This window comes from Ambystoma mexicanum, chromosome 10 (genome assembly GCF_040938575.1).
Source record: "Ambystoma mexicanum isolate Mex_15411 chromosome 10, UKY_AmexF1_1, whole genome shotgun sequence".
Lineage (NCBI taxonomy): Eukaryota > Metazoa > Chordata > Amphibia > Caudata > Ambystomatidae > Ambystoma > Ambystoma mexicanum.
The window spans coordinates 856839353-856866476 of record NC_090932.1 but is presented as its reverse complement, the minus strand read 5'-3'; the positions used below and the strand labels follow the sequence as shown (position 1 = coordinate 856866476).

The 27124-nt window shown below is 45.8% G+C and overlaps 1 protein-coding gene across 2 annotated transcripts in view; it reads right to left on the bottom strand.

The window, feature by feature from the left end:
• SEC62 (SEC62 homolog, preprotein translocation factor) overlaps window positions 1-27124 on the bottom strand; it is a 670644-nt gene that overhangs the window by 344171 nt on the left and 299349 nt on the right. For both annotated transcript variants that reach the window (XM_069618540.1, XM_069618541.1), the window contains one exon: window positions 16669-16873. In XM_069618540.1, coding sequence (XP_069474641.1) covers window positions 16669-16873 — 205 coding nt within the window. The remainder of the gene's footprint in view (window positions 1-16668; window positions 16874-27124) is intronic.

Below are 27124 nucleotides of genomic sequence, written 5' to 3'. Positions count from 1 at the left end.
CTGTTTGGAGACCGTCATAGAGGTTAGACATTTTGGACTAAGGGTCAATTTGTTCCTCTGGAACATTCTTTGTACCGTATCTTACCCCAAAAGGGGAAGTCGCCTCCTCTGAGGATTGTTCTTCCTTGTTAGGCAAAGTTTGCATGCAGTATCCTCTGGGACCACTACACACAACTATGACTACAGGTGTAACCTAAACCAACTTTTGGTATAAGTCTGTACCACACAGTTTTTGGTAGCGAGCTGAGCAGCCAGCCTTATCTCAAGAATGAATGTGAGCTTGTAATGAGGTTACACAGAGGTCTACAATTACAAGTATTCAAATATACACTTACACTCAAGGTTTCTTGGTAAAACACTTATTAATTTATTACACAGTCAGTTAGAAAACATTCACTAAAAGGAGGCGATCAATATCACACTAAAATATACTACAATACTTCACACTAACCGGTTCTGAAACATTTACACTACTTTGAAAGAGGAGCAAAATGGCATTCAGAGCTATTGAAGTAGGAGCAAAAAGGCATAATTTCATAAAACGAATAGTAGAGGTACTTTAAACCATTGCAAATAGTTTGAGTTCACCAGAGGAGTTGGTACAATGCAATAGGTAGGCCAAAGTCAATGGGCTAGTTGTCTTGTATAGGTAAAAACGGTTCTGGTAGATAAACGGAAAAGTCTTGGCCACAGTTCTCGGAAGTAGTTCTCAGAAGAAAGAGTTATATGTTGGGTCACAAGCTAACTAGGCCTGCAAGTTGCCAAAGTTTCACGCACTTTCACAGTGAGAGTCACGTTCTCTCGGTTGGGTTTTCACAGTACCTTATTTTGAAGAAAAAGATGCAGCTGAAGATTTCTGTTCTTGGTAGATCCTGCAGATCTCGCTGTTCCTGAGCCTCACTTGTGGGGACAAGAGGAGGACGTCGGGGGACTCCTGCATTGCACGGTGACTGGTCACAAAGCTGGCAAACTGGAAATTCTCCGATTCCGGTAGATGTCTTCAAGCACACAAACTGGTGTCTCCCTGGCTATTCGGTTTCCTGCAGCACTCTGAGGAAAATAAAACCAGCTCTGAGAATGGTATCCATGTGGCTTACGAGTTGATCGGTCCCACCAAATCAAAGGAAGAAGTCATCCTTGAAGGGCTTCTCTGTCGAGATTAACTTGGCGAGTCGGATCTGCAGCAGGGCTTCACCGGGCAAACAAGTGGTCCAGGAGTTGCAGCAGCCGTCCTCTTCCAGCTCGTTTTTGGTTCTTGCATTCCAGTGGTCGACTCCCCCTTCCAAGCCAAGAGACTTGCCTTTTAAACAGTTTTCTCCCATTCATTCCAGCCTAGCTGCCACTCACCCAGCAGGGTGGCTGTCCTTGTCGGGCAGTCAGCCAGCCAATCACACCAGAGTGCATTTGGGTCTCCTAGGAGACTAAGCACAGGGAGTTTTGAGCACCTCCCTCACTTCCTGGCCACCCCAGACACTCAGGCGCCAGAGGCGGTCTTCAGTCCTGAAGCCCGCCAAAGGCATAGGAACAACGGGACCAAACCTAGTTTGGTGGGCAGAGACAAACTCTAGAAGGGCCTTTCTACAAAGAAATGGCGAAAAAAGAAGACCGGGACCCGATTAAACAAAGGGGGCTCAGACGCCATCTTGAAAAACATGGCTCCCGCGATTTAACACTACCGGTGTTCGCCGTCGGGAAATATCATGGTAATTCATTGTAAAACAACTGCCACCAGCCATTTCGATATGAAAGGGTAGCAATTGACTGCTACATGAGTTTCTAGACACAGAGGATACTAGGTAACCCCCTCCAGCACTCTATTGTAAGATAGTGTGTTGCTGGGTCTAGGAATTTAAAAAGACTAGTAAAGTCAATTTAACTTTACATTCTCTGGGAAACAGTAGTTTATCCCAGAGATGGTATTAAAACCTTGGGAAAGCCTAAAAAGGCCTCCCTGTGTTACTGCACTGAGGGTGCTGTGTAACACACATGAAAAGATGATGCCCATGGAGTTGTCTAAAACTCCATAATCAAAGAACACAAGAGTAAAACATACATCAAAATATATGAGAGGGTGGGAAAAAAGGCTCACACTCTCTCCAGGTAAAAATATCAAGTCCTCAAAATCCAGCAAAGTTGCTGTGGGTATCTAAGGTCAAGGGAATTAGCACATTTATGAGAATTCTCCCCAACATTCCTCATAAATAGAGGCCATAGAGTTGAAAAAGTATTTTCTTGGTACAGGGTGAAACATTTTACCCGTGGATTGTGATGGCATCGACCTTGGTTTTGCCAATGGCGTCGATAATGGTGCCGGAATCAATGTTGTCCTCGACAAAGGCTTTGATGTGGTCGACGCTAGATTCAATATGGTCGAAGGAGCTTTAGATGGAGGCGCCATTGAGGAAACTGTTGACGGAGCCATCGACACTGGTATCGAGAAAGTCTTCGACAGAGGAGTAGAGGAAACCTTCGACACAGGCTTCGATGGCGGTTTGGAACCCGACGCCATTTTGTCTGGTGTTGCCTTTCGATTTGTGCACCGATAGGCCTGTCTTGCTCTTTTTATGAGGTATCAGAGAGGTTTCTCTCGACGACACCCTCGACGATTTCTTGTCAGATTTAGAGTGCCTAGTCTCTGACCTTCCTCTGTCATCCTTAGAATGAGCTGGGGCATGGTCTTCACGTGATTTCTTCGAGGGGGTCGGGCCGCATTCTCGAAGATTCACATCATTGAGGCTCTAAAAGCCTCCCATTTTCTAGGTGAATCATGCTTTGATCGACAAGTGGTAACCCCTGTATCAGAAGATAAAGAAGAAGACGACTAAGATTTTCTTGACCGACTCCTCGATCTCGACTTCTTCGACTTATGCCTGGGCTCTTCCCTAGACTCTGCAGAGCCTTTATTTTTATCTTCAAAAAGGTCTTTGAAAATTCCACCCCCACCGCCAATTTACCCCGTCGTTCCTCGAGCGCTTTATTCGCCAACTCGAGAGGCAAACTCGATGGGCATCAGTTAGGGACATTTTCTTCCCACAATTCTGGCATTTTTTTAAGCCAGTTTTAGGTGTAGAAGGATTAGATGAAGAAGACATCTCGAAAGACTGAAGCGCCGTTTTCATACACACGAAGCAAAAGCTTTCGGAAAAATGGAAATGAAGCCAACGGGCGTGGCTCAAGCTATTTATACTACCGATGTGGGAGGACACAATCCATTGGAAGTATGCTTTTGAGTTGCTTGGTGACTGGTCTTTCCTTAAGCCAACAATGAGTCTACCCAAAGCATTCTGGACTTTTTATAGGCCTTTTAATTTAATTTACAGGGAGGCTCAGGTGGAGGGTGCTAATGTAGTTCAAGCCATGAGTTTAAAAATGCTCAAACAAGCATTGGGTGTTATTCTGTTGGCAAGTCAAGTACTGTCTAATTTTAAAGGATTTTCATCTAAAGGGTTACCATTTGACCATGGCACTCAACTGTGAGTTCAGGCCGAAGTTCGCACCCCAGATGGAGCCTAGGTTGTTTACCGTGGTTTTTATAGGAACCATTTCTCAAAAGAAAGAGGAAGGGGGCATGGTGAAGAGGTAGCTAAGAGTAGGAGAATCAGGCTATTAAGACTGAAATTACTTATTGTGAATTCTGTAGGTTGTTTTAGGGTGCACTTAACTTTTTGCTCCCCCTTCCCTATTATTGGAAGGCAGAGGGGGTGCTCTCTGCCACTGCAACCCTTTTTACTCCATAAGAGAATATGGTCGTAGGTCGTTAAGCCAGAATTCCTATTTTGGGGTTCTAGGGACCTTTTCGGGCCGGTCAACTTTCCCCAACCCCCATGTCTTCTTTGGTTCTCCGATTTCTTTTTGGTGCCAGAGACACCTCTCCTGAAGTGCCAGTATGTCCCCTTTTACCTTAAATAAGACATATGATAGGTTATTTATAACCGGCTTAATACCCAGAGGTTTCTAAACGCGGACCCGTGGATCGAACCTTTGTTTCTCCTTGTCGTCTTGCTTCCAAGGCGGGCATGTTGCTCATGAGCTATCCTCTCAAGACTATCCCAAGGCATCGGGTCGCCCCATAAGGGGCTCTGTTTTTGCCCTACAGTGATTTGATCACCGTACTTACGTTTTTGGGATTAGGTTGGTGGCAGCTATGCTTTAGTTTTGGCTTCACCAAGGGTCCAAGCCATTATTACCACATTGGTAACCCAATGGACCTTTTTGGTAGCTCTTCAGCAATCAGAGGCCTGCAGGCGAGTCAGCACTTAATAAAAATTTGATAGAATAGAAATCTTTGGGGTACCAATGGGTTTGTTTTAAATCTTGCTCTCAGCCAACAGACCAAGCATCTGACCCTCAACTTCTAGAGCCTTTTAGTGATTGGCTGGCTAGCCTGGGACAAGCCTTTTTTTCTGCAAGGGTGTTTAGGCGGTATACACGCATTTCACCGCGGTATTTTTCATCGCGTGTTTTTTCATCGCCTTTTTTATTTCGAAAAAAACTCGTTTTTTTTCAGGGGGGGGTTAAAAAATTAAATCTATGGTTGTGGGTGTAAGGGAATTAAAAAAAAAAGGGGGGCTTGGGTGGGTAACCCCCGCAAAAAAAAAAAAAAACTGAGTTTTTCGAGAACAAAACAGCGATGAAAAAACCCGCTATGAAAAATACCGCAGCGAAATAACGTAGAACCGTTTAGGCTTTGTCCTGGGCATCTGTCGGACTCACTTGGTTTCCTGTTCTGCAACACGGAGGAAGCATGCCTGCTGACCATCTCAATGTCATCCTTACCTGGCTATTCCTGCTAAGTACAGTAGTTTGGGCATATCCCAGTTTATGTCTTTTGCCTCTGGAAGTCCATTCTGGCCCCCCTGCAGTCTCCTCACATCTGCTAGGACGAGCCCTCCATGTCACAACAGTTTATTCGTTGGTTTACCACTGCCACCCGCCATTTACTGCCAGAATCTGCCGATTGACTATGGGTCGCTGCAGAAGTCCAGAAGGTGGTTGTAGTCTCAACGCCTTGCCAGTTTTTCAGTTTTCGATGTCCCATGGTGCCAACAGCCATTGTTTCCATTCTAGGACAGTTTGCAGCCGTGCTGCTACCATCTTTTGTTTAACCAGCTGCATGGAGTAGTTTTCTCAGGTTTTCTTGCCTTCCTCAAGTCTGGATCGCCATATATTTCAGTGCTGGCTGGTAGTGAGCCTGAGAAGAGCCTTTGGTTCCGGTTCTACGTGATTTCATCGCCGCGCTTTTCATTGCGGGGTTTTTTGCCGCGATTTTTTTTCTCGAAAAAAAACGTCGAATTTGTTGTTTTTTTGGGGGGGGGGTAATCTCCCAAAACCCCCCTTCATTTTTTTTTTCATCCCAAACACCCAAACCCATTTTTTTTAAAATGTAACCCCCAAAAAATGTGATGTTTTTTTTTTACAACAAAAAGAAATTGCGGCAAAAAACCCTGCGATGAAAAGTGCAGCGATGAAATGACGGTATACCTTTGGTTCCTTCCTGAGTGGCTGGGTCATTCATTTGCCCAGGGTTCAAGTTCTAGAAGAACTGAATCCTGCAAACCGCACCTGTAGGAAAGTGCGGTCTACTTCAGAGGGTTGTTGCATGCTGTTGGGGTAGTTTATGCCAAAACTGCTGATGCAAGTACCTACCTGTGGGTCGTGGGATAGGCGATTATTCAAGATACTCATCCGTAGATACTTCCCTAGTCCATGGTAAAGATTCATGGGAGGCGAGACATTACTGCACTTTCCATAGAGTTCTAGGTGGGTGGGAGGGGGAGGAGAGTCCTGTTCTGCTGCTTCCTCATTTGGGGACTGAGTCCATCTTCTGACAACAGGAACACTTATTTGGGGTCTCCTGTGGCCTTCCATGGGGTTGCCTGTCTCAGGGGTATACCGTCCTTTGATCGCGGGACTTTTCATTGCGGGTTTTTTTTACCGCAAATTTATTTTCGAAAAAAAACCTCATTGTTTTCTTTTTGGGGGGGGGTTAAAAATTTTTAAAAAATTTTGTAAGGGAATACAAAAATAAATTAAGTGAACGGGGGTTTGGGGGGTAAGCCTCCCCCCCCAAAAATAAACATTCGATGGGTTTTTTTTTCGAAAAAAAATTAGCGGTAAAAAACCCTGCGATGAAAAGTCCCGCGATTAAATAACGTAGAACCGTCTCAGGACCCTACCTGTAGCGTCAAACAGACTTGCCTCCACTAAAGTCAATATCTCTGTAACTTTCTCCCATTCATTACACTTACTTACTACTTACTTGCCCAAAGAAATTTTTCCTGGATACCCTAGCAGTTCAGTGAGCTATGGCACAAGTTTGGTATGTTTAAAATCTTCATATGTATTTCTTTCATGGGACTGCAAATGTAACATTGTGACTATTTCAAACTATTGTTCCCTTGAAATGTATGACTCGGGTAACAGATGCAAAAACGCTAGGCTAATTCTTGTAAGGCTTTGGTTAGGGTTGGCAAGTGTTCCATTTTCTCTGCCTATAATATACTATTGTATGTGCCCATGCATTAATACATGTATAATGTCATAGAGAGTACAAATCAATATGGAGTACTGTTTTTAGGCTTTAGTGATTTATTATATATTTTCCTGTTTGGTAAAATTGTGTTTCCCTTCTTCTTCCCCTACACTACCTCTATGTATTGGTTGCTGACCACAGGGCCTACGACCTTCCATGTTTTACCAGGTTTGGGAGGTGTCTATAGGGCACTGTACTGTATGGTGCAGAACCATGTGGGACTTACCTGCTTGTCAGGATTGGTGGTTCCCCGATTCTCTCCACCACCCTGTTATTACATGTTGTAAATGATCAACATGTAGACATTGGGGTTAGAAAAGTCCTTGTGTAAGCATTATTGGTTTTTATGATATACTGGCATCTTTGTAATACTGTGTATTAATACCCACAGTACTTGTTTAGCCTGATAGTATGTGTGTTACTTAAATGAAGTATGTTTTTCAGTAGATCAATAGAGTGTATTTTCTGGAGTTATGTGTGTTGACTCATTGTACATATACGTCAACCAACTACTCCTGCATGAGAGTTAAGCCTTGTCGCTCTGAACACATTACCTATACAAAAAGAGGTTTGGCTTCCCTTTCGTGTCAGGTGTTCTAGCCTTCCCCTAACATTTAGTGGTTGTAGCATCCTCAACAGAGGGTGGTACAAAACTGCCTCACCAGTTTTGTAATAAGCGGTGAGGATGATACTTAGGACCAAGTGGCTGATGAGGCTCCCAGGCTGAGAACTGCTTTTGAAGCACCCAATTTTATCACCCTACATTTGGTTCAGAGAATAGGCTAGTGGTAGCTGTAATTTAGTGTTGGCTTCATCAGAGGTGCAAGCCGATTTACCAGATTGGTAGGTCAATGTATTTGTTTGGTAGTCATTGGGGCACCAAAGGATTTTTTTTTTAAGTCCTACTCTTCACCATTTTGTTTCAGGGGCTTCCTTTATTCAGGGAAAGCAGAAGGCATGCCTAACATGGCTGGCTCCACGTGAGCTCACCCATGTACCCTCTACAGAGGTTTGCAATGGTATAGAACACTTAATGGCGCTAGGCAGGCCATTTCATATCCTGAGGGGGTTTGTCAGGGGAGAGTGATAGATTTAGGGGCAATCAGATTGACTGGACGCCTAACCCTTTGTTTTCATCCCACTAGTTTGCTTGGTGAGATGACTAAAGCCAGACCCTGGCTCGACACTGTGTCCAGAATATATTTAGGAAAGACACTGTCCCTAAACAGTTCTCAGCTAATTGTCTTGAAAGGCAAGTTGCTTATTTACCTATTCGAGAATTCCTGCCCTTTCTGCATTTTAAGCACCAGATCTGGACATATTGGCTTGACACTGCAACTTGGTTGATTTTCGGCGACTGAACGTCATTCCTGGGGCTCTTCCATCCTACTGCTGGTCTTCTTCGTTTGTCAGGCCTCGCCCTTTCATACTGGGACTGTCTGAAGCAGTTTCAGTGCTAGCTCCCCACTTTGCCAACGCGGTTGTGGCGCCATGGTATAAGCCACTGCTGTCACCTGGAACAATATTGAGACCCCCTCAGCCCCCAACACCATGACTCATCTGCATTTCAGGACAGTCTTGGGTAACGCTCACACCAGTCTTTGTTGTGGGGCCCTTTCTGTGGCTGGGCTACCAGCAGCTCTCATCAACCTCAACCTTTGATCTGTACATGTGTCTCCTTTTAAACATCATTCGTGCCTATAAAACGGCATCTCCTCCATATGCTAATGACATGCATCTCATTTTATAACTTGAAGAACCATGAACTCAGCTTGACTATCTCAATCCCTGCCTTTCTTCCATCCAGGACTGGATGCACAAAAATTGGCGTCAGTTGAATGAGTCCAAAACTGAAATTCTTATTCAGCCTCCCCTTAGGAACACAAAACATTTCATCCAATAGATTGTGCTACCAAATACTCTCACAGGAATTACCATAGCAACTGCTCCAGTCTGGAATCTAGTGGTCCTTTTGCAGCCAAAGATGTCCCTTCTTCCCCATATCACTCAAATTAAGGAATCTTGCTTCATCCTGATGAAACTCATCAAACATATTCTTACCTTTCTTTCAATGGAGGAATGAGCGTTGCTAGCGGTAGCTACAATTAACTCCAACTGGATTACTGCAATACCCAATTTTCAGGACTCCCACAGTCTATCAACAAGATACAAGCCATTCAGGATTCAGCTGTAAAACGTGTGCTAAGTCTTAGGAAATCTTATCATATCTTCATATCTCAGCTGGGAGGAGTTTGATTGACTGGCTTAGTATCAAAAAGTGCATCTTATTTAAGACAATGTGTCATCCAGAATTGTGCTTGGGGTCAAGCATTTTATCTTCAATCTTTAATTATACGATATGATATGGCATTTATAACGCACCTATACACAAGTGTTTCAAGGCGCGACGAGGCAAGGGAGGGGGAACAAAGGGAAGACAGACAACGATCTTACTAGGCCAGGTGACATTGACATTGCGCAAGTGCAGGGGAGGGGAAAAGTGCAAGGGGAAGGAGAAGGGGCAGTGCAGTACATGGGATCACACGGTAGAACAAATAATACAAATAAATAAAAAGGGGGGCCATCTTGTGGCAAGCGCATGGGTAAGTGCAGACATCAAGTGTCAAGTGCTGGTAGGGGACTATAGGGATACAGAAACAGACCCAGAGTGCAAGGGTTGCCAAGGGAGCAACCAGTGCAGGAACGCAACTGGCGGGGAGGGGCCCTGGGCCTGAGATCAGAGGGTATATAGGTGACCAGTACAGTTTCAATTTCAACCAAGAGTTCAGCAGGGGAGAGGAAGAGAGAAAGCAGAAGCAAAGAGGAAGGTCTTGAGGTGCTTCCGGGACCGGAGATGGTTCTCATCAAGTTTCAGAGAGGCAGGAAGGCTCTTCCAGACGGAGGCCCTAGCCGAGGAAAGAGATCTACCAGCAACTCATTGCTTGGAGAAGCTACTGACCCTGAGGGAGTTGCAGTGTTATAATCCCACCATGTGGGCCAAGATCGCCCAATAAGTACCTGATCAGTGTCCATAAAGTCTGCTGTGTTTACTGTGGAGACCACCGTTTTTTCTGGTTTGGGGCCCTAAACAGTGTAAAACGTCACATGCAAGTATTGCGTGCAGCAAGCTTATCCCTTTGTAAAGCTTCTTAATTATTGTTTTGTTACTGTCTGCTCTATTTTGCTAATATGTTTTTATGTTTATAATTGTAAATATTTTGTTTTTCTTCTTCCTTTTTTGATGCAATGTTTTGTTGAAAATGATTGTGAAAGGTTTATTATAAAAAACAATACACAAAAAAATAAAAGCTTCTTAAGACATTACATGTCTTTGACTAACTCGATGGCGCTCGTTTCAGTTAGTTAAGATCTTTGCAGTGATGACAGCACCAAGAAGCAATTCATTTACGCAGTAGGCGCTATACAAGTGATCCCGCTCACTCATGCACTCACTCCTCTTGCTGTGTTTCATCTTATCCTGGGGCTGCTTGTTCTCGAACCTGCCTATGGCGGTCTTCTTTTGGGCCTGCTCCGTTCTCCATGTCAGATCTGCACATGTGGGGTAAAACTGTGACTTGGCTCCTTTTTCCATACACACAGACTTGCCTATTGGCTTTGTCCCATTGACTTCTATGGAGAACATTTTACTTACTTGAAATTCTGCTAAAAGTGACTTTGAGGTTACTTACCTGCCCGTGGATATGTTTCCTGCATTCAGTTTGGGTCCAGTAAGTTTTAAGTCAAAGACTATAATTGTAGGTTGCACCTGTAATTTATATGTATTTTTGAAGTCTTGTCTTCAACTTCTATTAATGTGAATGCCAGTTTACAACAAGTGAAAGTCTATTTTTCTCTGGAATTGTAATCTGCTGCTAACACAAAAAATGACTCTTGTCTTCTAGTGGCTCTTGCCAATGTTTTAGAACCTCCTCCCCCTTTTCCAGACCCCAAATTGGCGATGAGATGCAGATTTGAATTTTCCAAATACTATGTCAGAGGTCTAGAAATACTTTGACGGTGGTAGTGTTGGCAATTGGGGTGCTGTTCTACTACTATTATTATTGTGTGTTCTAATATCTGGTTCCCTTTTATTCAAACCCCTATTTATGTTATGTGCCTAATCACTGAATAGCGGACCTACTACATAATACAGGAGTGTGTTGTGTATTTATGACAATTTACTGTTTTTAGGATTGTTTACTGTGGGTTATGTTTACTCATTGCACCGATTTAAACGATATATGTATGTGTACGATGTATGTGTAATCTAATAAAGGTGTATATTTTTCAGTAAAGCAGTGTTGTGCATTTTCTATGGATAATTGTGTGGACTAAAACTTTTGGGTGAGACTACTTCTCCTTGCTTGAGTTAAGCCCGACTACTCTGCCTCACTGCTTACCTTAAGAGAGATTTGGCTTTTGGGTTGGATGCACTTAGCCCACCTTAAGGTTAGAGGTTGTACATCGAAGATGAGAGGACGCGAGAGAGGGTTAAATGCCTTAACACCAACGCCTAAGATTTCAGTTTATGAACCTAGTGGTTCATAAACTGAATTCCTAGGTAATAAGAGAAAGGGATAGAACAAAACAGCCTCAAGCTCAGTAGCTTGAGGCTGTTTTGTTCTATCCCTTTCTCTATTACTTTGAGTCAGTGACACAATCGCAAAAAACAGTCTTGTTGGCTCACGGACCATTAGGTAGATGTGTCATTGGGCAGTAGAGTTGACGTGTGCATATGTTATTTTAACTATATATATATATTCAGTGAAAAAACTTTGTTAAAGGGACGTTATGGTTAAGTTGCGCTACTAAAAACCTATGAAATTCAGTGAAAAAACTTAGTTAAAGGGACGTTATGGTTCAAAGTAAAACTGAAAAACCCCTGAAATTCGGCAGTTATGGTAAGATAAGCAACCATAACTCAAGCCACCGTGCACTGCTAACACTAACACCCAGGACATCAAAGATGACATCACAAATGTCATTGATGACATCACTGATGACATCACATGTCTGGCTCCCCCTTTTTTTCCTTTACTGACATATCTAGGCCACATGGTTTGCTCAGTAACAGTATCAGTCAATACGGACAGCGTCGTGTATTTACCAACAATTAAGTACACCGCGAGTGTTGATAGCTCATTTTTACCTTCCTTGCGAACAAAAATGACACATACTCCGTCCTCTAATCACCCCACCATTTACAAAATGTCAGAACAGCTGTGTTCTCCGCGGACAAATCAAACACAACAAAAACGTCTAGCACATAAAAAAACAAAACATTGAACCTATCTCATACTCCCCCCACCCTCCCCAAACACTCTTACACACCAACACACGGCACTAAATACAATTTTTTATCCACGTTTCACTGCGCTGTACGCGGTCGAATACAAGATGGCGGGCGCCACAGAAAATCTGACGCGCTCCACGCCCCTCGCCGTCCAATCAGCGAACACGTCGCATGTCCGCGGACATGACGCAAGGCCATGGGCCAATCGGGGTGCTGTCCGCGGAGCGAACAGGGAAGTCCGTCCGTGAAGCGAACACAGATATCACTAATTTTTTTGCCTTACGTTTTATAAAAAACTACTGGACGGATTTACACCAAATTTGCAAAAGCACGCTTTCGGGACCAAGCCCCCGCTCCTGCCGCAAATTTGGTGTAAATCCGTCCAGCGGTTTGGCCTGTGGCCGTGCGCAAAGCTTTTTCCCCATTATGTCTATAGGAAAAAACACAAGTTTTGGGACCCCCCCTATAACTCCCCCCCCCCCCCGGACGAATCCTCACCAAACTTTGCAAATATATTCAGAGTGGGCCATATACTTTTTTTGCAAAGTTTGGTGAGGATTCGTCCAGAGGGGCGAAGTTATAAGCCACCCAAAAAATGCTCTTCCTATGGAAACACCACCTTAACCATAACTACATGGACGCTACCGCATCCATGTAATATATATATATATATATATATATATATATATAAAAAGTCAAGAGTTGTGTGTGGGTTTGTGGCGCAAAGAGTTGTTCCTTATACAATTCCACACTGTTACCAATCGGCACCACATTTTGCAGTTACCCATTAGGACCCTGCGGACATTACTGGCTACATGACATTTGGACATCCCACTCCTTTCCCCGGATTTCAGCAAAAACATTTCTTTGCAGCTTAGCGAAGCATTGTTCCTTATACAATTCCAAACCGTTTCACCAATCTGCACTACATTTTGCAGAGATACCTTTAAGGACCTCCGGATATTGCTGGTTACATGGCATTTGGACACACCACCCCTTTCCCTGTATTTCAGCAAAAGTTGAAATTTGTTTGTGGGTTTGTGGCCTGCTGACGAAGCCCTAAACCACGTTCACTGGCAAGGGAAACAAAAAAAATGCATGAGAGACTAATGGACTTGAGAGGCGAAGGTGAAGGCAGGTAGCATTCCAGAAGTTTCCACATTTTTGCTGCATCGGGTGAAATTACTTTTTCAGAGAATTTTTGCAAGATGCTGCTTGCAGACAAAGCCATAAACCATGTTCACTGGGAAGGGAACGAAAAATGATATTTCTCAACCGGTCCCAACACAAGGAACAAAACTTTTCGTCCCTATGGGACCTCGAAAACCATGTTTCAAGGCCCCAAGGATGCACGATTTCCTGAGATATTTGCACTGCAACAAACTGCACCACGCCAGAGTAAGGCGGAACAGCGTCCTACAGGATCAATCCTTCAATCTTTTAATAAAATGTAGGAGTGTGTTAGCATGTCTGTCTACAGAGCCCATTCGGAGAACAGATACTTTTGCTAGTGTTATATAAATGTATAAAGCGTGCAAACCCAGAAGGCAACTTGGGGCTAAAATAAACCAACAGAACAGAAGCCACAGAGAAAGGGAAACTAAAATAAATAGGTTTTTAACAGACGCCTAAACTGTAGATGTTCTTTCACGCTCCTAAGCATAGAAGGCAAAGAGTTCCAAAGTGTGGGCGCAGAGAAAGAGCGGACATCAAACATGGCAGAAACCAAGGGATCGAGATCAACTGAGCGCTCTGAGAACGCAAAGCACGAATGGGACAGTAGGGAGGAAACGTATCTCGAAGGTATTCCATGACCCCTTCATTGAATGCCAAAGCACAGTACAGAGTGGCTTAAATGAGATGTACTTGGTTACTGTCAGCCAATAGAGTGAACACAAAACAGGTGAAATATTAGATCTATAGGTGGTCCCCATGGCCACTACGGCTGCCAGATTTTGCAGAAAATGGAGACATTTAGTGAAGTAAAGCGATTGAGCTAAGTGGAGGGAGTTATAGTAGTGAACGCGGCTCAGAAAAAGAGCCACGACGACTGGGGTTCGAAGATGGGGCAGAAGAAATGTAAAGACTGTCCGCAGAATTTTTAGTTGAAGATGGACTGTCTGCCAGACTGTACTGACCTTGGCCACCACAGATCAAGAAGCGGAGAACATGCATTGTTCATTAAGAAGCAGATACTAATTAGGCAGTGATGTCCTTAAAATGAGTGGCAGGCGCACTGACTGACAAGGGATCATTCTGATGGCCAGGTCCAATCACGGGGGACAAGCTGCAACCGTTCTGTCCTACTGTAACTAATGGAGTCATGACAAGGGTGTATAGTAGGTCCATCAATGGCTTGACATAACTGTTAAAAGGCAGGGGAATACGCCTGGAGGTGGCTTTGCAATCCAAGAATTGGTTTGACAAGTACCCTTGTTGTACACTTTGGAATGGTCAGACAAGGACTTGAGCCACCTCAGTGTCACAGTTGTGACTTTGTTGCCATGTAGACGACACAGAATGATGTTGTTTTCCTCTGTATCAAATGCCCTTGATATGACCAACAGGATAAGCATGCTAACAGAGTCTTGGCCTTCTAGGTCAAGTTCATGAACCCATCCTGAGACTAGTGTGGTTTCTATTTGTAGAGGGGATGGATTTCCAAATAGCAAGTGACCAGTGTGTTGTGGTATGCTGCGTATTACTGGTGTTGTGCAGTGATGGTTTTCTCTGGGCAATGTTTAGCTATTTGGAATTCACTGAAGCATTTTAGAAGTTGGAATTCACTGAATCATTTTAGAAGAAGTGCAAGAACCAAGGATGTTTGAGGCTTTCACTACTTGTCTTGGCTGGAGTGAGCAGTAGATGAATGAAGTGTTGGACTGGAAAGGATGCCAATGTGCCCTGCAGCAATGCCTTCTGGGCAGCTGTCGCCACAGTCATTACTTTGTATGTGTCCCTTAAAGACAGGAATGTGAGTGGTGTGTGCTTTCGAAAATGAGAAGTTATTCACTGTTTCTCCTTTGGGATGGACTCCTGTGTGGGTAGGTTAGTTCCCTGGTTAATCAGGAGGTTTTAAGGCACTATTTTCTGCCACTTTTTCGGTTATAAATGCTAGTCTCTCGCAGAGGTCCGGGTTTTGTGTGGTGCAAGAGGTGGTGAGATCGCCATCTGCCCCATTTTAAACGGCTCTGTTGGGCTGTTTGTGACATTTTTTATTCAACCAGAGAGGAGATATTTTTGGTGTTGAAGGTGGAAGATTGTTGTACGTTGCACTAGCAAATCGGAGTTGAAGTTATCCCGAGGCTTCCTTCTAGGTCATTTCCAGGTGCCACCCAATAAAGGTACGCGCGGAGAGTGCTCAAGGCTTAGTCTCAGGAGAAAGTGAGTGGGGGGTCAGAGTTTAAGTTACTTACCTTTAACTCTTATTTTCCAGCATGGGTCTTGCATGGATTCACATGCTCATGAATATTCCCCATCGTCAGGCTGGGAATCCTCAGTAAAAATAAAGCAGATTTGCTTTAGACTGAAAACTGCTGGTCTCCTCTATATCCGATCATTGTCCTTTGGGTCATATTGTCCCCAAACAATGGCCCTCGTCTTCCTCAGCTCCACCTCTGGTGGTCATCTTCAGATTTGGCTGTGCACGTAAAGTGGCAGTATAAACCAAGTAGAGCCAGAGGGGAAGGAGGGAGGGTTTGCAAGTGAATCCATGCAAGACCCATACTGGAGAACAAGAGTTACAGGTAAGTAACTTAACCCTTCTCCAGCATGGGGTCATGCATGGATTCACATGCTCATGAATACGATTACACAGCAGTACATATACCCAACCATGGTAGGTAGCAAGGCTCAACAGAAGCAATACAATTACCCCTGGACAGACTCACCTCAAACAAGCCAGATGCGTAGCACCGCATGGCCGACCCAGGACTCCTCCCTGGAATTCCTGTCAGCGCAGTAGAATCTTGCGAAGGTGTGGGTGGACCTCCATGTAGCAGCCCTGCAGATGATGAGCATGGGAACACCAGAGAGGCATGCCATTGTTGCTGCGATGGCTCTGGTGGAGTGGGATCTCAGCTAGTAAAAAGATTTGATGATCTGATCTCTTCACTGGCTTGCTCAATTTTATTTTTTTAAATATATTTTATTATTTCTAGTGCGCTTACAGCCCGTAGGCAAAGAGGCGCATGAAGAAAATGAACATCACATTAAACATGATACATACATATACACAAACAGAAAACAATAAACAAACCAAACCACTACATAGCTAAGTACAAACTATTCAATGTTGCAGGATTAGGAGAATGGTTATGTAAAGAGATAGGTTTTGAGGGCTCTTTTAAAGTGCAGCAAACAGCAAATTTCTTTTAGGTCCGGCAGGAGATTGTTCCAAAGACAAGGAGCTGTGGAATGAAAGGACAATCTCTCAGCTGGTTCCAGTTTAAGTCTAAAAGGCTCTTCTCGTTTGAAGATGAGCTGTCTTATGCACAAGGCCCCATACTAAAGGCAGTCAGCTTTTGACTGAAAAGTGCTCATCATACCATGTCTCCAAGACATCTATAGCAAGGATAGGGGCTTTTCAGAGAGCAAATCATATTATCCCATTGTTCTGACCTTTCGCGTAAACTATAGAATTTCCATAGGATTTTCGTTAAGAAAGGACATGCCTTTGCTTCTTTTGAGATGCCTTTTAAAAGAACACGGTTGGAAAAATATATAACAAAACTAAACAAGCACACATTTATTTAGAAACATGTTATTGCACAGGACGTGTTTAATGACTGTACAGGACCTATGGCCAACGCTCAAAAATAAACTCTATATTAGAATGCATTACCTTTTTTATTTCTTCTTTTTCAATGTCTTTTTTCTTTTCTTTATCCTTCTTTATTTTGTCATCTTTTGCAGGTTCCTTTTTGCTCTTTTTCTCATCTTCTTTCCCACTGTCAGTCTTTCCTTTCTCTTTTTCTTTCTTTGAATCCTTTTCCGGCTTCATTTTCATTACTTTCAAAGCATGGTGAAAGAACTGCTTCTTCAAAAGTCTTAAAAGCAAAATATTGAGGAAGTTAAATGTACACAACGGTATTCTGTTTGAGGAAATGTAATCTGAATTACACACTACCTCTGATTAGGTTTCAAACTGTAATTTGCAAATGTCGCAAAGTTGAGACATACCAAAACAAAAGTAACGAAGTAGTATGCTTTCTTAAAAATGTCCTTTTATTGAGTATTCATCAAACTTAACACAATGTAACCAGATAGTGTGAATATCCCCAAATTCCTGTTCCCTCCCTTCACTACATACCTATGCATTCCCTACCCTTCCCAACCCTACCCCATCATCCTCCCTGAGTAAAGTTCAGTGCTTAGCCATGTCCTCCACAGTACATGCTGTCTCCAAGTGCAGTTCTGGCAGCTGACCAGCGTATCCCATCTTCTCAGTACTCTCCATTCTCTGCCCCATTTCCCATTCAGTAGCAGTCCCCAAAGCACTGCCAGATCCTTCTCCCCTTCTGGGTCTCTGTGTTTGTTTAGGCATTCCACCTCTGCCAAACCCCATCTATATATATCCTGCGACCATTGCTTCAGCGACGGGTCACCCTACCCTTTCTACGAGATAGTAATACACTGCTTGGCCAAGATCAATAAGAAACCGGTGATCTTGTTCCATACTTTATAGCTCTTTTTCCCCAGTGAAAGGCCCCACAAGTGGAGCCCATGCATGTGTTCATAACTGCTCCCCAACAGCTTGTTAAAGCATTCGATCACCCTGCCCCCCCCCCAGAACGATGACTGGGCAGACCAAACTATGTGCCAAAAAACAGTGTGCCCCCTCCCCCACACCACAGACATTCATGAGACACAGACTGATCTATCACATGCAATTGCTCCGTTGTCAAGTATACCCCGAGTAGGTAGTAAAACTGAGTTGAGTTGGAACCGTGCATTTCTGGATACCTTCCTGACTTGCTCCCACATTTGAGCCCACATTTCATCAGTGGTAGGTGATCCCCGTATCTCTCTCTCATTTTTCATTAACCGCTAACCTCCTATCCGGTATCACAGCCTGCAGGGCCATATACACCCTGGATATTCTCCCCCTGCTTACCCCTAGTTCCAGCAACACTTGCATGAGTGGACTTGTCTCTGGTTCATCCGGAATACCCTCCCACAGTTCCGCAAACCTCTGCACCACTTTGGCGTATGTGAGAAAGTAGCTATGCACCACCCCATATTCTTGTCTCCATTCCATGAACGTCAACAACATTTCCCCCACAAAGAAGTCCCCCAGCGTATTATACTGCGTATCACACAATACCCCTAGCCCTTTGCTCTGCAGTGCCACCATAATGACTGCATCAAACCCTAGAGGTAGCCCCCGCTATATAAACCTTCCACCTTCAGTTTCCCCAGCAGCTTCTTTCACATCTTTTGTACCACCCTGAAAAAAATTGTGCCCCCTTCTCCATCGGGCCTCCCAGTAGTTCCACCCCCTGTCTGCCTGTCGGTATCCCACCCAACAACACCACAATATCCCCTCCTGGGGCCCTGTTCCATTGGGAGATAGACTTAACTGCACCGCTATAAAATATCATTCAATATCGGGCTTATTCAGGCCTGCGGCATCACGTCTGCGTCATCGCGTCTGCATGGCTACGCGGCACTGCTCCGTATTCCATAACAATTCTCCTATTATCTAACCCAACATTCTAAAGAATACCTTCTTGATGGTGAACAGGGTGTTAGTAAAAAAGCACAAGAGCAATGGGAGCACCAATGTTTTACAAAGGGCCACAATCCCTATCAATGAAAGGGGCAACTTCTTCCAGAACTGTACCGCCTCGTCTATGCCCGAAAGTGCGCGCCACGTATTATATACAAATATTTCTTCAATGTTGTGGAATACCTGTATCCCTAGATACTTAAAGGATTCTACCTCCCACTGAATTCCACAGTCTGGGAGAAGTGCCCCTTCTCTAGCTCTGAGGCCGCCAAAGGAACAGCAGCGATTTTTCCCAGTTGGCTTTGAAATGCAACAACTTCCTAAAGTTATCTAAAAGTTTCTGTAGCACTGGCATATTTTCCAAGGGAGCATCCACATACAACAGAATATCATCTGCATAGAGCAAGATATTGTGAATCATCCCACCCACTCTGATGCCCGTTTCCGGGATATATATGCGGAGGTACTGAGCTAGTGGCCGAGTGCCAACGCAAATAGAATCGTGGAGACCGGGCAGCCCTGACTTGATCCCCGCTCCAGTGACCACCCCTTGAGATACCCACCCCCCTGTTTTGACCCTGACCGTCGGGCTATTGCACAACAGGCATAGCCACCCTAAGATCCCACTTCCAAAGCCGTAGGCTTCCAGCACTTTGAACAACCATGTCCATTCAAGCGAGTCAAACTGGCAGGAAGCAGGGCAAGGTGCATGGGCAGCAGGCACGGTTAAGGGCCAAACGCATGGCATATGTCACATCTGCCCTTCTTGCAGGTGCACAGTGAAAGAAGAGACGTTCCAGGCCACATAAAAAGGCCCAGCAAACCACAGCATTCCTGCAAAAGGACCCAAGTTCTGGGGAAGACTACATTGCCCAGCAACCCCAGCGCCAGGCTCCCGGAGCCTAAAGACTCCCAGGACAACGCCCCGGGAAACACCCTGGGTTCTGCGCATGCACGCACACTGAACGCTTGTTCACACTCGAGATTTCTCCCGAGCGGACGCATCTGAGACCATCTCTCCAGGAACAGTGATCGTGGGGCTGCTTTCCCACCTGTAACAACTTCCACAGGCCCTGCACTGTTAAGTGCCGGCTCATACTACTTGTTCTCCTAGCATTGAAGCACTAACTGCATGTGACTTTCAAGGGATTGGGCTCTGGGGTGCTCACACTAATCCACATGCTAATCGCGTCAGAGGACACCAAAACCCGTTAACATTCCAAAGTGGAAAACTGATGAGAAAACTAGAGAATAAACAGGGTTTTCTTGGGTGCACACTAATTGCATCTCTTTGGCAGACGGCAGGCACCGCTACTACATTCTGTCCACCGGCTTCAGGTCAGCTGAGACAGGCAACGGAGACTACACACACTCACGGAGTAAGCTAATGCCCATTTTACTTTGTGGTTTTTGTGACAAATGTACATCATACTGGCAATTATGTTGGTGATATTGGCAATAAGATAGCATGTATGATGTGGTTCTTAGCACTGTTGAGTGACCACTCAAGAGGGTAATTCAGTGGCAGTGTTCCATCTTCCATTGGGCAATAACGTGCTATTCATCATTGGGCAACTACTCAGTGGGTAGCTGAGTGGTAGTGTTCAACTTGTTTTGAGAGGTAACAAACTCAGTGAGGCAATCAACAGAGTGACAACATACCAACCCAAGAAGTGTGCATATAGAGTGTGCATGCGTGTAAGAGTGCAAAGGTTTACTACACGTGCAAGTGAGCACTGCAAATCGTAGAAGAGCCAAGGAGTATGTTAACCCTTGAATCCCCATACATTACCTCTCTCTAACCCTGCACGCCGTTACCCTACTAGCCTCTTCCTATCCAATCTGTGGACCCTAACCCTCTTTACCTCTGTAGGTGACGGTTTACCTGTGTTGCTACTGGTGCAGGTACCAAGACCCTCAAGGGGAGGAAGGAGTTTGTGCTGCCTCTGTGCTGGTCCAACTGCCGGACACAAATGCTTTGACTGCGTCCGGCGCAGCCAGTGCCATTTCCCTCTATGATTCCTTCACCAAATCCATTACGTGATGTAGGCGGTGTAGGTTCATGCTCGTATCCCGTCCCCCTATAAACCCACCTGGATCCGACTGCAGCAAGTTTGGGCCGACCCTGACCAATCTAGATGCTAGCACTTTGCTCGGGATCTTTGCAACCTCTTTCAATACAGAAATAGGCCTAGGAGGCGCATTGTGTCAGATCCTTACCTTTCTTTGGGGGCAGTTATTACCGCCTCCCTCATAGTCTCTGACAGCATCCCCAATAGCAATGCATTGTCAAAAACCCTGTGCAGTTGGGGGACCAGGATGTCTACAAATTCCATATAAAACTGCGCAGGGAATACATCGCTGGCAGGGGTCCTATTGACCTGCATAGCAAGTATGGCGCATAAAATCTCCACCTCTTCTATGGGCGTTTCCAGCCCATCCCCGACTTCTCCTGCCAGCCTAAGCAGTTGCACAACGTCTAATAAATCCGAGGCCTCCAGATCCGAGTATGTGTCCTCTGTTGAGTACAGCCGTCTGTAATAGCCCAGGAATACTTGATAAGGCCCAAGTGTCCTCAGCAATAAGGTCAGGGATTATACCCGCTGCCACACATGCCGCTCTCCTATACCTAGACAAAAATTCACGATGGATTAACAAATGCTGGACTGACTCCAGGGCGCCACAGAGACAGCACATCCTGGCAGGTCTAGGAATGTTTAACCAAGCCCCTGTGATTTCAAAACTCTTGACGGAATTAGTTTTGAGTTTAAAGTAGTCCCAGACCAATGAGTTGCCTAAAAATTGGTTGACTTTGTTAGGTGGCCCAGAGAGTGCAGAAATGTATTCAAAGAATAAACCGCTATTTGACATAGAAGCCAGCTGCACAATGTATTGCTCACGAAAATGACTGGAGACCGCCACTTTCATGACAGCTTTAACTGGAGAAAAGGCCAACTCAAGTTAGCGCCGAGGACCAGAGCCAACCATTTGTTTCCAGCCGTGACCAAACTGTGGATGGCACTGCCTAGCATGCAATGTATTTTGGTACAGCAGGCACGATAGAGTGAGTTCAGAGTACCAACCTCTGAATTGGCAAGCTGCCAAAGAAGATTCAGGGAGGACAACTGGAGTCTTGCCATGCAAGAAAAAATGCCAAACTCCAAGAGTATGGTCTGGACGGGAGTCCGAGTAGGAAGCCAGAGCAACCTCTTAAGTAGGAAAGATTCCAGTTTGATTACTCCCGCCATGTTACCGGCCTGCCAAAGAACAGCACCGTACATTAACATGGGGCTGATCTTTGGCAAAAATTATTTGACCAAAATCCCTAGGGAGTAACCTCCACCCAACTGGGCCATTTTTCCCAGGGCCACCCAAAGCTTGGAAACACCTAAATCTGGTGTTATGTTGATGACGACTGCCACGTAGGTCCCCATCAAAGAGGACACCCAGATATTTATACTCTTGGGCAATCTCGAGTTTTTCCTCCTCCAAGTGCCAAGGTATGGTGATCATATTTTGACCAAAAGAGTGGAATATCATAATTTTGGTTTTGGAAAGGTTCCACTGCATCAGAATAACAAGTCAATGCCTCCAAGGCAGCCTGGAGGCCGATAGGGGTTAAATCCAACAAGATAATATCATCATATCGTCAGCAAAACAACTTAGGGGGGTATCAAAATGGGATTCGCCAAAGCCGCTCCCATATCGGCAAGGTATAGGTTGAACAAAAGAGGAGCCAATCTACATCCTTGCTTTAGACCACGTAACGGTGGGTATCCAGGGATAGGTGCTGCCCAGTTGGTCCAGCCGGACTTTAACTGGAGTATCAGTATGACTGTGTATAATCATAGCCAATAAAAGTGCGTGAATGTTCCAAGTAGAGCGTTTGCACTGCAGTTTATTACGATTAACCGAGTCAAATGCTGCACTATAATCGATGAACGCTGCATAGTACTTAATTTAACACTGCTGTGAGAGCACCAGATTGCCCGCCTGATCTTGTGTTTGGGTGATCATTGCCCCAGGGCACTCATGCCTAATTAGCCATGCTAGAAGTCCACCCGCCTTGTCCCCTTCCTCATGCATTATCACCATGAAGCAGCCATAGTCAAACTGCGCAAGCAAGTCCTGGCCTTTCTGGTGGGCCGCCCGTTTTGCTGCTAACTCCTCTCCTACCTGTCGCCCCTGCGCTAAGTCTCCTTCTAGCCGTTGAATCTTCCACCCCAGGCCTTTTATAGAATTGATCAGGGTCCTCCTAACCCCCACCGCCTGGGACAAGCATGTTCCCCTCAAGGTTTCCTTAAATGCCTTCCACTGCATCCCCACATCGTCTACCGAATCCTCCTTCCCTTCGAAGGAAGAGGCAATTGCTTCCGAATGATTACTTGTTAGTGACAACTTCCAGCATCCCCGACTGTATTTTCCACAGCCCTGTAGCAAAACGTTGCAGCGGATCTCCCAGTATGACCACCAGTGGGGAATGGTCTGACAGAGTCCTATCCAGATACTGAGGTTCCGTGAACCAATGAAAGTGCTCCCTCCCCGTGAACAAATAGTCCAATCTGGAGTATGAATCATGGACCTCTGATCGGTAGGAGTATTCCCTTTCTAGCCTGTGACACCTGCCAAAGTTCGACCAGGTCTAACCGATCCATGAACTGAGGCAGCGCCGCTAGCATCTGTGGTTTTATGTGGCCACTTCCTTCCGTCCTAATCCCGGGTCCAGGACACAACTAAATCCGCTACCTCTCAAACTGCTCCAACCGAGGTAACCCTCCATCCCACACCTGCTTTTCAGGTGCAGTCCGTGGGGGTCCCAGTGTTCGCGGTGGGCTAGACTCTCTGCCCGCTTAGCACAGTTTGCATCTTCTTACGTTAATCTAAAGAAGTCCAACCAAAAGCCTTCAGTGGGCGGTGTGTAACTCTCTGCTGCCTCCGTTGTCCCCTTCCAGTCTCCGTCCAACGTGCAGCTGTTCCTCGCTGCATGGTGCCCCTGGCCCCTCGCGGTGTTGCCTTCGGTGTCCTTTGTTCCAGCCATTCCCATGTCTTTTGTGGCGAAGTGAAACAGAAGAATCTGCATTCATCGATCACTCGAAGCTTCGCTGGATAGTCATGTACCGTAGGTGCAGCTCCCTTAACTTGTGCCAGATCGAGTCAAACTAGCTCCTTTGCGTCTGGATCTCCTGTGTGAAGTCTGTGAATATTGATAACTTTGCATTATTGACCTAAGAGTGTCCAGCCAACCGAGCTGCTTGCAATATCGTATCTCTGTCTCTGCAGTTGAGAGATTTGGCCACTGCTGCCCTCCCAGTACTGTATGCGCGCGCTCCACTCTGAAAAGCTTCGACAGATCCCTTATGCACAATGTTTCCAGGATATGTTTCTCTATATAGAACTTTTCGCTCGGCCCAGTGCCTATTGTTCCGGCACACCCACTAGGCAGATATTGTTCTGGCGGGATCAACCCTGAGAGTCCTCTGCTTTTGTCTCTAGCACCTTCGTCGCTCCTATTAGGCCTCATACCTGGTTCTTAAGTGTGGTCAAGTTGTCCTTGACCGAGCTCACCCGCTGCTCCCCCTCGGTCACTCACTTTCTTCAGGTCAGCTCGTACCAGAGATGCACTGATTCCCACCTCCTGTATCTTTCCTTCCAGAGATCACCCAGGTTCCTGTATTGCTGCTATCAGCCCTTCCAATGTGACATTGCCACCCATCTCCACGCCTGCTCCTGCGCGGTCACTCTCCCCACAAGTTGCTTTAGCTGCAGGGGCGGCATAGTGCGCAATTCTTTGTTGGCCCTTCACCATGGTGCTGCCCTCCAACCTGCATTGCAGCGTGTTTACAGTTGGATTGGGGGCAGGACTTACTGTTACTTGCTGATGTTTCGTCTGGGTGGCCGCAGTGAGTTCCTCTCTTGTGCCTGTGGCCCTCCCACTCCCCCCTCCACAGGCAGGTCAGCACTCTCCTCCTATCTTGCCACAATGTCCGAGGGCGATCGCCTAGTTTGTCCCAAACGTTTCTTGTAAGACTTGTGAAGGCAGTGATTCAAGTCCTTGTGTACCTTGGCTTCCTTTCCCCACACACACACTCCTTTGCTATACCACCTCACCGCACCCATCTGCTCGGTTCCCCTGGTGACCAGGGCTCTCTCCCGAGCAATCCTCTGTACCTCACTGTGGCTCAAAACACAGTGATGTACCTACACCCGCTCCATGAACTCTTGTGGCCCAAGTGCTGCTCTCTTCCTTAATCCTCTGGGCGCTTGCGCCACCTGTGTGGTTGTCAAACCCCACCACCTGCACCTTGTATGTGGCGGACTGACTTTGTCCTTTAAGTGTCTACCCCACTGCTGTCAACCAGAGGCCGGCAATGTGCTGGTGCCTCCAGTATCAGCACTAGACACCTTTCTCAACTGCATGGTCGCCTTATGGCCTCAATGCTCCTGCAGCCTGCTCGACCCCACGGGGCAAGATCACTACTTGGCCCATGTAACTTACTCGTGGTAGGGGCTCGTTCCATTCCACCCTCTGCCCTCTTTATTTGTCACAGGCTGCTCCTCCCCATTTTATGTGCTGGCTTCTGAGAGGAGTTGCCAAGCGGCATCTATCGATGCGTCTACCCACTTCTCTACCGGGTTGCCTGCCAACTTTTGGAACGCCCAAAGGAACCCAGCGATCGGAGAGCCAGCCCGATGGTGGGGCCACTCTCTCTCCTGTGCTTGCCCTAGACGCCACTGCCTTCTCTGCGTCTCTCACCTTCGCAGTCACAGGGGGTTGATACCACACTACGGCCTGAGCTCCCGCTCAAGACCATTGTCTGCAACCTACACTGTTCCCTCCAGGAGGCTGGCACAGCTCCTCCTCCACCGCCGTTGGCCTCCACTTCACACTGCTCCGTAGAATCTCTCCCTTTATCGTAGATCACTATGGGTATCCACCACAGCTCCGGACCACTGGTCTGCAGCGGGGCTCCATCCTCAAGCCTCACTAATCACCACTTCTCCCATCAGCGGACATCTTGAGATCTTTCCCAGTGTTTCCCGCTGCTGTTCTTCAGGCTGACCGGAAACCCAAGACTGTTCACCACACGCCACCGCCTGATTCCAGTGCCTACTTTTCTACACTTCAGAAGTGCTCTCAAAGCAGGATTTAGACAGGATTTATTGCAGCCTGGAGTGGAAGCTACAGAGCCAAACAGCTTCTTCATCTGTTGCTTGCGGGCCACGCCCCCCGCAAAGTAGTATACTTGACTTTAATTCCTCCATGCGCACTACCATATTGCCTTCATTGCATTTCATAACACACTCCTTCCATAATATATCAGTGCAAAAGTACAGCAATAGGCTATCAAAATGAAAACACGCAGGGATATATAACAAAACCCCTTACATTGTGCAAGCCCCCTTCACCAGTAACATTTCCCAAACCACGCATGTTCCCTTGAAGTATACAGCTCTATAGCAAATCCATTATCGCATCAAAATGTCTCAACATTTTAACAAGTATTGGAAGTGTTATGAATTTCTTTTTTAAATTTCCCTCCATTGACATCAGTGAAACTCCATAAACTTTTGCTATTTATTGATTCCTGCCCTGCCTTTTGGAGGCAAGTAGCCTTTTTGCTGCACTTCCCTTGCTTAGCTCATCTGTTCTGGGAGCACTGGTCAGTTCCTAAGGCCAACAGTGCAGGGGGACTGTCTCCCTTTGTAAGTTTCTTTATTTTTTATTTTTAAGCTGCAGACATCACCATACATTGAAGTGTGGCAGGGTTACTTTGTGTCCCTTTTTCTTTCAGTAACATTTCGGCTACTTTCAAAATGTGTCCAAGACGGGCTGGAGGCACAGATATTTTTGCAGACAGTTTTTCACTTTTCACACATGCACTTTTGCAATTTAACGCATATTGCCTTTTTGAGTACCATATATTTAAAAAGGCCACGCCATGTGTTTTTCACCCTGTCCTTTGTCCATCTTGTGCTTTGGCCTTCTTCATAGCCTCTCAGATCAGGAAATGATACATGGAAAGCCCTTCCAGGTCAAAGCTGCAATGCGAGTATCTGGCCATATGTGGGGGCTCGGACTGTCTGGTCCCAATCCACACTCTGGCAAGGGGTATGTCTGTTGCTGGAAGGAGACTGTCCATGATTGGATCGCCCTTCCTGAATGGTGCACATCCTTACCATTGGTGGTCTGGGGAGTGACCCTGACTCGAATTTAAGATAAAAGGAAGACTTCCTGCAGCCATTCTTCAGTTTGCTGTTGGAGCCAAGACCCCTACAAATACCTGCAGCATGCTGATGACCCGAGGATGACGTTGAAGACATCCAGCATTGCCTCCAACCAAGTCCCTGTGAACACCTACCCTCTTTGGTAGGATCACCTGAAGAGCTTAGTCAGTGCTTAGACAATGGGCTGGTAGAACCAACCAGTCTGGATCCGTGCATGGGGATCCCACCCTCTGGAGCCTTTGTAAGTCTCCCGGAATCAACTTGCGAACTGACCAGCACCTTCAAAGGCTTCTGCTATGCATCGGTCCAGGTTTCAAGTTTTACCTTCGAACGCTTCAGCTCT